At 32.9% G+C, this 14,247-nt stretch overlaps 1 protein-coding gene across 1 annotated transcript; it reads right to left on the bottom strand.

Moving 5' to 3' along the window:
* Positions 1–13,172: 13,172 nt before the first annotated feature.
* On the bottom strand, positions 13,173–13,705 carry LOC120088840. The gene has a single exon (XM_039046284.1). The coding sequence runs from the start codon at positions 13,638–13,640 to the stop codon at positions 13,434–13,436; it is 207 nt and encodes a 68-aa protein (XP_038902212.1). The 5' UTR covers positions 13,641–13,705; the 3' UTR covers positions 13,173–13,433.
* Between the last annotated feature and the right edge of the window lie 542 nt (positions 13,706–14,247).

Genomic DNA, 14,247 nt, shown 5'->3' with positions numbered 1-14,247 from the left:
AGCAATTTATGAAGGGTGGACTTACTATTGATTGGTTATATCCATGGACACAGAAATACGTCTGCAATGCGAAGAGTGTAGCTATCGGTCTTTATTGGAGTGACCGGTAGTTAAAGAATATGATTAATTTTATTAAATAGTTTAATTAATTAATCTTATATCATTGGAGTTTCTAATTTGTAGGTCCGTAAGGTCACCCTGTTAGCTCACTAAGGATAGTGATGAGGAATGATTTGAATTGTTCAAATTACTTAAATGAATTTTATATTAATATGATTAATATATAGTTTATTCTGATACATTATAGAATATGGTTAATTATAGATATGATCTATGATAACTTGTAGAAATACAAGTTATTTATGCCACCTTATCTAGATATTACTGCCAAAAGTTAGTAAATATGCACCTATTATATGAAAATTAGCCTAGTGTTACAATAATTATAAATGTTTGCAATTACACTCACTAACACCATAAAGATGGAAGACAAGCCGAATTTTACTCTGTTTTACAAGAGACCAAGTCACCGCTTGCGCTAAAGGCTCACGGGAAACAGATCAACGCATCTCTATCACATTGCGCCCGTTAATCAACAATGAAGAGACAATTACCACAATGACGGCACAATGCGACAATCAGTCCAGAGTTGTGTTTCAACTGCATGCGGTAATAAAAACAACACCGCATGCGAACCTAAGATCGAAAGATGTAGCTGAGCACACAAAAGCGGAGGATTGAGACACATGTACAACTAACGGTTGTGCAGAATTGACGGTCTGATTGCATAACAGAAGGAATAATATCCTTCCATCTTTGGAATTACCATAACAATCAAGTGGGGACCACAAGGCCAGAGTCAAAGATCTGTACCTATAAATACCCCATGGATTTCAGAGAAAAGGTATGCTACTTGATACGGGGCTAAGTGCTGCTAGATTATAGAGAAAAGGGCTGAGCTGAGTGCATAAGAGAAGAAATCTGGGAAGAAGATGAGATAAGGCCGAGAGGTGAATCCAGATCTAACCTGCCAAACACATGATTGGAAGCTCTGTGCAAAGATCCCTGCTACCGGTGGAGCAAGCCTGAGAGGGAAGCTCTTCCTACCATCAAATCCATCCTATCCGGTAAGCAGATCTCCATCAAATCTGTGCCAAGACATTGGCACTTGTTTGTATCTGTTCTATCTTTTTCATCGTTGTATTTCATGTTTCCTTTATCTCTTCATTCACCCACATGTATCAAACGCTTAATAGAGATATTAAATGTTTCGATAGCTTTCATTTATCATTTTCTGTCTATTTCCGTTCACCCGTCAATCACTTTCTTCATGATATCTTCTTAATTCCCTGATAAGCAATGTGAATTGACCAAGTACTTAGTCTGTATTAGAGATATAAAATGAGTTTAACTAAGGCATGCTAGACGGCATCTTCACCTGGGAGAGCAGAAGTGAAGATGTTGTTCTGATCTATCGAGAGAAGGTCAGAAGAATGCGTTAACTAAAGCGAGTAGTACTTCCAGACATGGAAGCAACCTTGTGTTCATTACGTTAGTCTCTGTTTCACCACAGACATGTGGGAGCGCAGCCGATCACTGAGAGGTGTACACCAAGAGAAGAGTGGAACAATATTTGTAGCTTCAATACATTAAGAACTTGCGTTGTTTATATTACTCGTCTTTCTCTTTCTATTCTGTTCATAAGACTTGCCGCCACATCCCAAGTCTTTGCATAACTTTCACAGCCAGCCTTGACCCCAGCATCTTGTACATGAAACTTGTATCTTGTATCATCTAGCTTAGGTTTACTGTATTTTTATGTTATTATCGTATCTTTACTGCTTTCCTTTATTTTATTGCAATTTATATAACTGTACAAACACGCACTTCTAAAAATTGAAAACCTGGTCGCATATATCATGAACATACCACAATAACCTAAACCAATCCCCGTGTTCGACCTCGGATCTCATCGAAAAACTTGTGGTGAAATTACACTTGGTTCCATTGTAAGGAAACTTGTGAAAACATATGGCATACTACATGAACATCCATAATTAACGCATATTTAGAAGTAGTATCGCATCATTATGAGCATAGAACATCATACATCCTTAGCATCCAAACCAAGTCAACAATCTATAATTTAAACTATAAGAGAGATATATTTTAATGATATTCAAATATTAAATTCATATAAATTGAATTTATATAGAATTATAGTATAATAGAGATGTATGCATATAAATATGTGATATTTATATCTTAATTAATTAACTCTATACGAAATATGATTTATTATATAATTATTTAATTTATATGTTAATTGATTAATTAATAGTTAATTAATCAATTAAAAATGATGGAGAGCGGAAAGCTTGCAGAGGGGGTTACCCCTCTCCCGATAAATATACCATTATACCCATTTAGGGCAATAGTTTTATTTTGTGAAATTTAACCTAGCCTCCATTCTCATATTCTCACTACTCTCTATATTCTATTCTCTCAAGAATATTTCCTTAATCTTCATTCCTTTTTCCAAGGTGTTAGAACCCACACATCTAGCTCCTTGGAATCCTAGGGCATAACGGGAAAACACTTGTGGTAGTGTCTTTTGATAACTTGTAGAAATACAAGTTATTGATGCCACCTTATCTAGATATTGCGGCCAAAATTTAGTAATTATGCACCAATTGTATGAAAATTAGCCTAGTATGACAATAATTATAAATGTTTGCGATACACCCACTAACGCACAAAGATGGAAGACAAGCCAAACTTTACTTTGTTTTGCAGAAGACCAAGTCACCACTTGTGCTCAAGGCTCATGAGAAACTAATCAACGCATCTATGTTACAATTGCGCTCATCGATCAACCATGAAGAGACGATTACCGAAGTGACGGCACAAGGCGACTGTCGATCCAGAGCTATGCTTCGACCGCATGCGGTAATAAAAAAAACACTACATGCGAACCTATGATCGAAAGATGCAATTGAGCAACGCGAGAGCGTAGGATTGCGACACGTGTACAACTAACGGTTGTGTAGAATTGATGGTCTGATTGCATAATAGAAGGAATAATATCCCTCAATCTGTGGAATTACCATAATCATCAAGTGGGGACCACAAGACTGGAGTCAAGGATCTACTCCTATAAATACCCTACTGATTTCAGAGAAAAGTATGCTACTGGATACGGGGCTAAGTGCTGTAAGATTTTAGAGAGAAAAGGCTGAGCTGAGTGCTGAAGAGAAGAAATTCGGGAAGAGAATGAGATAAGGCCGAAAGGTGAATCTCATATCCGACCTTCCATACACCCGATCGAAGCTCTGTGTAGAGATCCCTACTACCGATGGAGCAAGCCTGAGAGGCTGTCTCTTATACACATCTAGATGTGTATAAGAGACAGGTCATATACCCGATCGAAGCTCTGTGCAGAGATCCCTGCTACCGGTGGAGCAAGCCTGAGAGGGAAGCTCTTCCTACCATCGAAACCATCCGATCCGACAAGCAGATCTCCATCGAATCTATGCCAAGACGTTGGCACTTGTTTGTATCTGTTCTATCTCTTTTTCATTGTATTTCATATTTTCTTTACCTCTTCATTCATGAATCATGTATCAAACGCTTAATAGAAATATTAAATATTTTGATAGATTCCATCTACCATTTTCTGTCTATTTCCATTCACCCGTTAGTCACTTTTTTCATGATGTTTTCTTAATCTCCTGACGAGCAATATGAATCACCAAGAACTTAAGCTGTATTAAAGTTATAAAATACGTTTAGCTAAAGCATGCTAGACGACATCTTCACCTGTGAGAGTAGAAGTGAAGATGTCATTATGATCTATCGAGAGAGGGTCAGAAGTGTGTATTAACTAAAGCGAGTAGTAATTCCAGACATGGAAGCAACCTTGCATTCATTACGTTAGACTCTGTTTCACCAAAGACATGTGGGGAACATGGCCGATCACTGAGAGGTGTACGCCAAGAGAAGAGCGGAACAGTATTTTTACCTTCAATCCAATTAAGAACTTGCATTGTTGATAATACTTATCTTTCTCTTTCTATTCTGTTAATAAGACTTGTCACCATATCCCACATCTTTGCACAACCTTCACAGCCAGCCTTAATCCTAGCATCTTGTACATGAAGTCTGTATCTTGTAACATCTAGCTTAGGTTTATTGTATTTTTATGTTTTATCGCATCTTTACTGCTTACCCTTATTTTACCGCAATTTACATACCTGTACAAACCCCTTTATAAAGAATTGAAAACCTGGTCGCATATACCATGAACATATCGCAGTAATCGAAAACCAGTTCTTCGTGTTCAACCTCGGATCATACCGAGAAACTTGCGATGGAATTACACTTGGCTCCATCGTAAGGAAACTTGTGACAACGCAGAGCATACTACATGAATATTCCTAATTGACGCATAAATAGAAGTAGTATCGCATCATTTTGAGCATTTAATATCATACGTACCTCCTGAGTCAACATCTTTGTTCATTGAGAGGTTTAAGTTTGTTCGTGACCAAAGGAAAGGAAAACTTGAAGAAGGGGAATCGTCAAGGGTGAGTTCTCTTCTTCTCTTTCGTCCTCATTAGAAGTATGCTTAGGTTCATTTAATGTTTATCCTATGTTTGTATGATTTAGGTCACTGATTTTCTATTTTATAAAATCGATTTTCAAATTGCACGACGATCACACGCTTCCGCGGGAATCCGATTCTCTTCAGATAAAGATTCACACCTTGATAGTTGTATGATTTAGTTCACTGATTTTCTGTTTTATAAAATCAATTTTCAAATTGCACAGCAATCACATGCTTCCGGGGGAATCCGATTCTCTTCAAATAAAGATTCGCACCTTGATAGTTGAATAAGATTCACTATCATATATTTTTTTTCATTCATTACACTTAAATTGTGTTTCTTGGCAAATACTTAAATCACTAGAATAGCTTCTATTAGTTGGCAACATAAAGGTCATCTCAGTTAAAGTAGTGGGAGACATTAAAATGTAGTTTATTTATGCTGAATATGGTTCTTTTATCACCATAAGAGAAATTCAATTTCTCCAGCCTTTATTACTAAATAATCATAGAGTATAAATAATTTTTAGCAATAAGACATGTTTTCAAAAGTTGTTTGAAAATATGTTCAACTTTAAATGAATACATTTTGTGTGTGTGTGTGTATGTGTAGTGTTAATAGTTAACACATCTGAATACTAAATTGAGAATGAGTAAGGATTAATGAATCTTGTAATTCTCTAAGAGTTAGAGTTAAATTATTACTACCTGTCAAAAGCCTTGCTTTTCATACAAGAGTGTCATTGAACCTTATTAGATAAGGCTACCTAGCCAAAGAATCTGTTAGACTTACGCCTTTTGACCCAAGTGGTCTAGTGATTGAGAGAGTAAGTTTGGCTTCATAAATAAACCATTAATATGATTGATGAGTATTTATGAATGAAAATATCTTAATCTAATGCAACTTCAGTCTTATTTTCTTTGAAATATTCAAATAAAATTAGACTAAGGTTTAAACTATTTAGACAAGTCTATTGAGACATTATTATCAGATCATAATGATTAGTATATTAAATTTTAATGTACTATGCCTAATTGATAAAGATAAAATAAGATCTCAACTTCAAGCATTAGGTACAATTTGGATGGAATTGTATAGTAATGGGAGAAATTTGGCTTTGTTAAACTTAGTACATGTTAAGTACTTTGTTAAACATATTACATTGATGCCAAACTCCACTGAGGACATGCAATAAAGATTGCAATTTTAAACATTGTTTCCTTAAAAAATGTTTGAAAAACAATTTTAGATTACGAAAGTGTTGTAAAATTGGTTTATGACATTTCAATATTTAGGTGAATTGAGATATTGTGTCAAAACAAACCCTTAACAAATGTACTTGGCGAAACAAATATTTGAAAATACACCCAAATGTAGGTAGTCGTTGAGGAGTTATAAAATGACCTTTTGTACAGTCCAAAAATAAATAATGTATTTATGTGTCAAATATTGATTTTATTAGGAATATCAAAACAAAAGGTTGCGGACCTATAAAAAGGTTAAGTTGTGTTGATTGACTAGTTCCAAGTAAAATCACTTAATAGTTAATAAGTGTTGTTAACCATGTATTTTCATTTGAAAGTCATATTCTAATTGTCAACAAGATAAGTCTTCATCATAGTGGGAGAGTTATGAGATAATTCAATCTTTACAAAGACTTACTTAAAGTATATATTGTCATATTAGATGACAAGATGAAAACTTATAAACCTCAAAACTCATGGGAGAATTATGAGATGACTCAACCTATGTTATGACTTATTAGAAGTTAAAGTTGTCATACTAGATGACAGAATTAAAGGATGTTGACAAAAGAAATTATGTCAAAGTCATAAAACTTGAGATAAAGTATTTGTACTCAATCTCAATCTATTTTTGTAGATTTTCTTGATGGGGTAAAACCTAGAAGATATGAATGAATCTATAAAAATGAGACTTGAAAGTGTAGAACTTGGAGATAGGGATCTTCAAAGTAAGACTCTTGTCGTAAAGTGAAAACTAGCACTAGAACTAGTGGATGAAAATAGATTATGAGTCAATTCTCTCACTAGTTACTATAATAGCGTCTTTATGTATTATTTGATTCATAGTTGCATATGAGACATATAAAAATGAATTAATTCTTTTGTGAAAAGAAGTTTAATGCATCTACACAAATTCAAGCAAATTTTCAAAGATTGAATTGTAAAAAGTTTGCAAAATTGTGATGTTCATTTGAGAAATAAATTCACAATTAGGATCTTTGAGAATAAGGATTTGATATAGTATCATAACCCATGACTTTGAACGATGACAATGACAATAAAATGAAAAATGGGTATTCATCTGTTTTATATTGATATTTACTCATTATAAATGAAGTAAAGATCAGTATAAAAGTTTGACTATTTAAACAATTTCAAATGGTTTATTTGAAATTTTTTTGTATATTAAATGTCCACATGGAGATGTTGAGGACATGATGTTAAGTTTGTCTCACGCATCTTACACTTATAAAGTTGTTATCGAATATTCGATATAATAGCTTCAGGTGAGATGATAGTATATCATTCTACAATGAATTGATATGTCTAAAAAAAGTGTCCTAAGAAACCTCAAATACTGAGGGGATGTCATTCTTACTTGAGAATTAATTAACATTTAATATACAATTGGTTAGTTATATTGATTAAATCGATGATATGACCATTGAATTTGAAATTTAAAACTTATGAAACGTTGGTGTACAGAGTTTAAGCTTTGATATTTTATGAGATACATTGTCTCATTAACTGTCTAGAGAAATCCATGTTTTATCCTAAGTGGTGTATGCTGATCTACAAGACAATATTTTGCTTGTAAAGTAATAAATTGCATATCCATGGTATATCCTAAAATATTTGAAAGTTGTTTCATATATGAATTAGTTTATCACTTTATGAGATGATGTGGTTTAAAGACTAAGCTTAAGGATATTAGTAAAAACCAAGTTGTAGGAATAAAACAAAATGAAAGAGACATCATGGTGGTGACCAAATGGTATTTATTGACATAAAAATTTTGAATTATATAAAAGGATTTTCTTGGCTAAAGTGTGAGAGGATCTTCTAGAATGTCTAAGACTACAAGACATGTTTCTAGTGTGGCAGGTCAAGTGGGAGAGCATGTTGGGTATAGAGTATGCCCTAGGATACATGTCTCATCGATTTTAGTGCAAGTGGAATATTGTTGGGATAGATATCCTAAAGCGTCTTAGTTAATATGTTATGAATAATGATTGATTATTTTATATATGCAATTATCCATTAAATAAAGATCCAAAGTTCTTTTATGAAACTTGAATAATATATGGTAGACATACAGGTGGATCACATTTCAAGTAATAACCTAAATGGTTTGTAGTATATGGATAAGGTTGGGGGTCTTATCTTAGTGACACTACAAATGTGACTCACTTTGTTATTGTTACAAAAGTTGTAAAGTTATAAATGATTTGATCTTAATTGTTCATATGGAAACATGAGGGTGGATGCATCTTATACAAAGAGTTTGTATAAGACCAGACTATAAAATGATTAATCTCTCTTTATAACACCATTGACTGAAGAGATTAACATTTCATAAGATGACCATAGGTGACTCGACTTTAATCCTAAGTGAGTTATGAACTCATGTCTATGAGGGCAATCATTTAATTTCTATGAGTGAGAGTGACCAAATTCACCGACTCAATATGCCTACAATTTTGGAGATTTGTCCGAATAGGGAGCTGAGAATATAGCTACACAAGATGGAATTCACTCCTTCTCATCTTTAGGATAAGTAGATGAATTGTTCCTTTAACTATTGACTCTGGGTCTTGAATAATGGGGCCTCTCCCTTTCACCGATCCTAAAGGGTTTTGTTTATGGTAGGACCATAAATAAGTTGTTCATTAAAGAATTGGTGCGACTTAAGAAGTTAGATATAGTTACAACGGTAAAATGATAAACTTTTACCCCAGTTGTAATTACGAGCGACTCATGAAGGGTCGACTTACTGTTGATTGATTATATCAGTGGACATAGAAATATATCTACTATGCGAAGAGTGAAGAGTGCAACTATGAGTCTTTAGTGGAGTGACCTGCGATTAATGAATGTTGATTAGTTTAATTAAAGAGTTTAATTAATTAATCTCATACCATTAAAGCTTCTAATCTGTAGGTCTATTAGGTCCCCTTGCTAACTCACTAAGGGTAAAACAAGAATCATTAAATTTTGGATTAATTTGAATTGCTCAAATTAAATAAGAAAATTAATTGTATGATATTCAACTAATATAATGTATATAGATACATTATGATATAGAGTTAATTTTGAATGAGATTCAAAATTATACTTTATTTTTTTGAGAGATATGAATATTTGAATAAGATTCAAATATTATCTATATGAATGAGATTCATATTAAAATTATAAGTTACGTGAGAGGATATTATTTGAATATTATTCAAATGAAATTAAATATATGGTATTTAATTAATTATTAATTAATATTTATTTAATTATATATTAAATTTGAATTGATATATATATATAGATATATATGTATACATACATACATATATGTGAGAGAGAACTTGAGGAAGAAGATAAAGTTTTCTTAATGTGAGAGTTTGAAAGAAGTCGTTGGAGGAGGAGTTACGATTCCCCTTCAAGATAACTCCCTAAAGGGGAGTTGTAAGTCCTCCTCCAACCAATTCTTTCAAACTCTCACATTAAGAAAACTTGATCTTCTTCCTAAGAAGAATCCCACCATTCTTGATACTTGTCCAAAGAATAAAAGGAAACACATGGCAGTGTTTCACTTCGTGTTCGTTATTGTTTGTGGGAATTGGAAGAAATTTTGAGTTCGTGTCTGTTCGTGAGATCGACGCAAAGAGAAGGATTTTGTTGAAGACGGTCTTCAAGTGGTATTCTTTTCATTCTTTAATAGCATGTTGTAGAATTAATATTTATCCTATATATGTTATATGTATTTTCTCTATTTTTTCAAGTTCTCAAAATGAATTTCATCGGCAATCGTTCACCTGCTTCTACTAAGGAATTTGATTCCTTCATCAATTTTCATCTTGCTAAATTTCAAATTTTGAGTTTAATATTTTTGTTCATTTTTATGCTTTTATCAAAGGATAATTATGAAGAAATAAATAAATAATAAAAAATAGTCTAGGCGAAATATGATATCTACATAGGATCTTTGCAAACACTCACAAGGCTAACTTAACGAATGATGCCAACCAAGAGTTTAGTGAAAACAAATGTAGTCAACCAAGAGTTTAGTTAAAACGAATGTAGTCAACCAAGAGTTCAGTTAACAAGATGAATAACACTCTTAGATCGAACTTAAAATCTATGGTGATCACTCTAAGACAATTCACTCGAAAATTACCTTGATCAAAACTAATTAAATGAATTAGTTTAATCATGAGACCTAAAGCATGATTAAAAAATAATAATAATAAAATACAACACCAGAGGTGTTGAAGAAACACAAGGTTTTGGATATCATTAATATGAGTTTTTAAGAATTTGCTAGTCATTTTAAAAGTCAAAATAGATGTTCAAAAGTCCATTAACTCAAAAGTAATTCAAAAACTAATAAAAGAAAATGGTAGAAAATAAGATCTAGGAAATTAAAATAGAATTACACATCAATTGAGAAACCAAAATACAAAACTAAAAATGTAGAATTACTCCAAATAGCCTTAAATATTTTCTTTAGATGCACACTTGAGGAGGTTTGACATTACGAATTCCAATCTAGTGCACTCTTGACATCATTTCCTTCACAATTTTGCATAGTTTTTGTCCAAAGTACCATCTTCCAAACTATACGACTTTTCACATGTCATCTTCAATTCATTCTCTTTTAAATTCATTGAACTAAGATTGTACACATATTGGACTTAATTTTTTTTTTTTGTCTCTTCTTATATATTAGCTAGTTTTTGAAGATGTAGTGTGAAAGTTTCTTGAATAATCTTCTTTGTCTTGCTTCTTGTGATTGCTCCTTTGTGTACATGTAATGCATCAACTTTTTGTTGGATTTTGGTAAAATATTAGAAGTGCAGTTTTTCCAACATCGGTTAAATTGAAGAATGGGGATGGACTCCAAACTTATAAAAAGAGCCTATGCCTCTAGTTTCAAATCATCTTAGTTGGAAACATTTTAAGCTTGGGTGTGCTAACTCTTGTTAAATTTCTTTTATGTATTCTTTAGTTTGAGAGAGAGGAAAGGATATGAGTAGTATAAAAGCTTTAAGAAAGTGCTCTTGTAGTTGGGATCAAGAGAAAGAATTGTTCAATGTGATTATAACAATTTTTTACATAGTGGATTTCTTTCTGGTGGGGCGTGATTTTTCTTTGAGTTGAGAGTTTTCCACGTAAATTCTTGTGATTCTTATTCTATTGGTTTCTTTTTAATTTATTTATCATTTTTCTGCTTATTCCTATGGTAGAAGTGAGAGGTTTTTTCTAATAAGTGGTATTATAGGTGATTGAATTTCTAAGTATGCTCTGTGGTTGCAACATTGTCTAACCTTCCACATTTTAAAAGAATTCTTGAAACAGGCTAGATATTTGTGAATAGTTGAGTCGTTCACTATTTGCTGATTTGCTAGAAGTGAAGCAGATGTGTTCAAGCTGTATGAGTTCAATAAAGTTTGATGTAGAGAAATTTGATAAGAGGATCAACTTCGACTTGTGGCAAGTGCAAGTTAAGGAAGTATTGGTACAATCTGGATAACAAAAGTGCAAGTTAAGTGGTGATGGTGTTCCAGTGTAGTTTCAGAGTAATTGAGCAGATGTTTAAAAAGGAGAGTCTTTGAGTAGAAGATAGGCTATTGGGCATGTAAACAGTTTGGGCACATGAAAATAGAGCAAGTTCATCAAAGGGCTCTAGATTGAATGTTGATGGTATCTTTCTCGTTAGAGAATATGGTGACTTCCTCTGAAGAAGACAAAATTCATCCTTGTGGTATATTCGCTTTACCATGATAGAGGATTGATGTTAGCGGTTCCTCAAGTTTGCACACGTGCATTAACTTGGCAGTTATGTAAGGTGTGTGGTAGAAGTTGTGTTGATGGCTAAAGGACTTCTAGGTGAACCAAGTAGGTGAAAGTTCCACCATAAACATCAACATGATTTATCTACATGTGATAAAAAAGGACAATATTGGGAGACGGTATTCCTAGTGGCTTTTTTTTTTTTTTTTTGGTATGGTGGAGTAGGTTATAATTCTATAAGATGAGAAATATGATTGTCGGTGAAGACAATGGATGTAGCAGAAGTTGTGGATTCTTCAAATATCTTGCCAAAGTGGAATTCGTTGATTTTTGACAAAATATTAGAAGTGCAGTTTGTCCAATATCGGTTAAATTGAAGAATGGGGATGGGCTCCAAACCTAAAGGAGCCTATGCCTCTAGTTTCAAGTCATCCCAGTTAGAAACACTTTAAGCTTGGGTGTGCTAACTCTAGTTAAATTTCTTTTATGTATTCTCTAGTTTGAGAGTGAGGAAAGGGTATGAGTAGTATAAAAACTTTGAGAGAGCGCTCTTGTAATTGAGATCAGGAGAGAGAATTATTCTACGTGAATGTAATAATTTTATACATAGTGAGTGGATTTCTTTCTGGTGGAGCGTGATTTTTCTTTGAGTTGGAAGTTTTCCACATAAATTTTTGTGAATTCTATTTTATTGGTTTCCTTTTAATTTCTCTATCATTTTTCTGCTTATTCCTGTAGTAGAAATGAGAGGTTTTTCCCAACAATTTATACAAGTTAGCAAGCTTGCAATCCCAATTTTAATAATTGTATAAGTTTGAGGGTTCAATTTTTACCATTAAATTTATACAAATATATAAGTTTGAGGATCCATTTAACACTTGTATAAGTTTGAGGACATAAATTTAACAAAAATCACACACAATTGAACAAGCTTATGTACAATGTAGAATCTTCGTACTTCATTATTCTCTTTATTTTTGTTGTAATTATATTTTAATTAAATGAAGCAATATTTTTAGTGAGATAAATAAAGTAAGAGCATTAATTTTAACTTTTTTTTTTTTTTTTAAAAAAAGGTACTAACGAATTCTGTTCATAATACATATATTAGTAATAAGGATACTTTTGATTTTTTTTCCCTAAAATTTTAAGGTCATTTTTTAAACCATGGAAAGTTCAAACATATTTTTGAAATTAAGAATAATAGTAATTTTGAACTCTATTTGAAAGTTTAATGATATTTTCATAACTTTTGAAAGTCGAAAGAGTATTTTTTACACAAATTATAGAGTTAGAAGGACATTAAAAAAAAAAAAAAAAAAAGCCTATTTCTCTAAGTAAAGCTTTTGCCGGGAAATATCAATGTGAATACTGAATGTCATAGACTCATCAATAAAGGACAAAATGAATGCAGCATTAAAAGCTCTGCTGTAGTGACCGTCTAAGATACAGACTAGCGTGTCGGTCATGTGAAATAAATAAAGGAACCATATATAATCACAAATATATTTATTTTTCCAATTAATTACGTTGAACATTGAAAATATTTGACGACAAAGTCAAATAAAGCCCATGAAAATTGATAAATAATTGAACTAAACAAGATTCAACATTAATAATCAATCAACCTCTAAGATTCTTGTGGTTGTGGACATTCTTCTTCTTTCCCCACTTAAAAGCAGAGAAAATGAATGATTGAACAAATTCCGACTAAAAGTAAGGCAAGTTAAACACAACCTACTAAATTAATTAAAATTAGTGTCAAGAAACATTGAACAAATGGAAGGAAACAAATAAATTAGCGATAGGATCGAAGAACAGATCCACAAAAGGTACAGATGAGTGCTCTCCAGGATTTCCAATAAAAGGGAACGTGACAGAATCTAGTGGCGGTTTTCATATCGGCTACACTGGCTCCTCCGCCGCACCTGGAGCAAATTCCAGGCGCCGGCCTGCTCCGCCGCACCTTCCGCTTCTGATCCACCATAAAGCAAAAGCAAACCATGGTAGTCGTCGGAGCTTGGTTGGTTGGTTGGTTGGTTTGGAATGAGACTGTGGGAGCAGTGAGTAGTGAAGTGATCGTATTTATAGGGGCATGGAACGCGGGCAGTGTAGGTTAGAACTTTTAAAGCTCCACCGTCCGATTTAAAGACGTCATCTACTTTTTTTTTAAAAAAAAAAAAAAAATTAATGGAAAATGTTAAACAGGAAAGCTACGTTGAAATATTAAAAGGTCAATGTTGAAATCCAGCTGGAGCGTTAAAACTTTTGTCGGACGCGTGGAAAAAAAGACTTTGAAATCTTGACTGTACACGTGTCAATTGTAAATATTGAATTGACAAATTTTGATGGGCAGTTAATTTTTTCACAATTTCTTCTTATTGGACCTATACCATGTTTGATAGTATGGGGTTCCATCTCAAAACCAATTAGCAATGAGAGGAGTAACTCATCTATCTTATAAAGATTGTGAGTCCCATTTTTTTTCCAATGTGTGATTCTCAACATATCTGTCAAAACCCTAAGCTCTTATTTTTGTTTAAGAAAGCATTTGGTTCTCCAAGTTGAGTTGATAATTTTTATTAACTTTATCTAACTCAATATTTAGGCCA

The sequence above is a fragment of the Benincasa hispida genome, chromosome 10, assembly GCF_009727055.1.
Source record: "Benincasa hispida cultivar B227 chromosome 10, ASM972705v1, whole genome shotgun sequence".
Taxonomy (NCBI): Eukaryota; Viridiplantae; Streptophyta; class Magnoliopsida; order Cucurbitales; family Cucurbitaceae; genus Benincasa; species Benincasa hispida.
The sequence above is the reverse complement of the archived record's forward strand: the minus strand, read 5'-3'. Positions and strand labels throughout refer to the sequence as shown.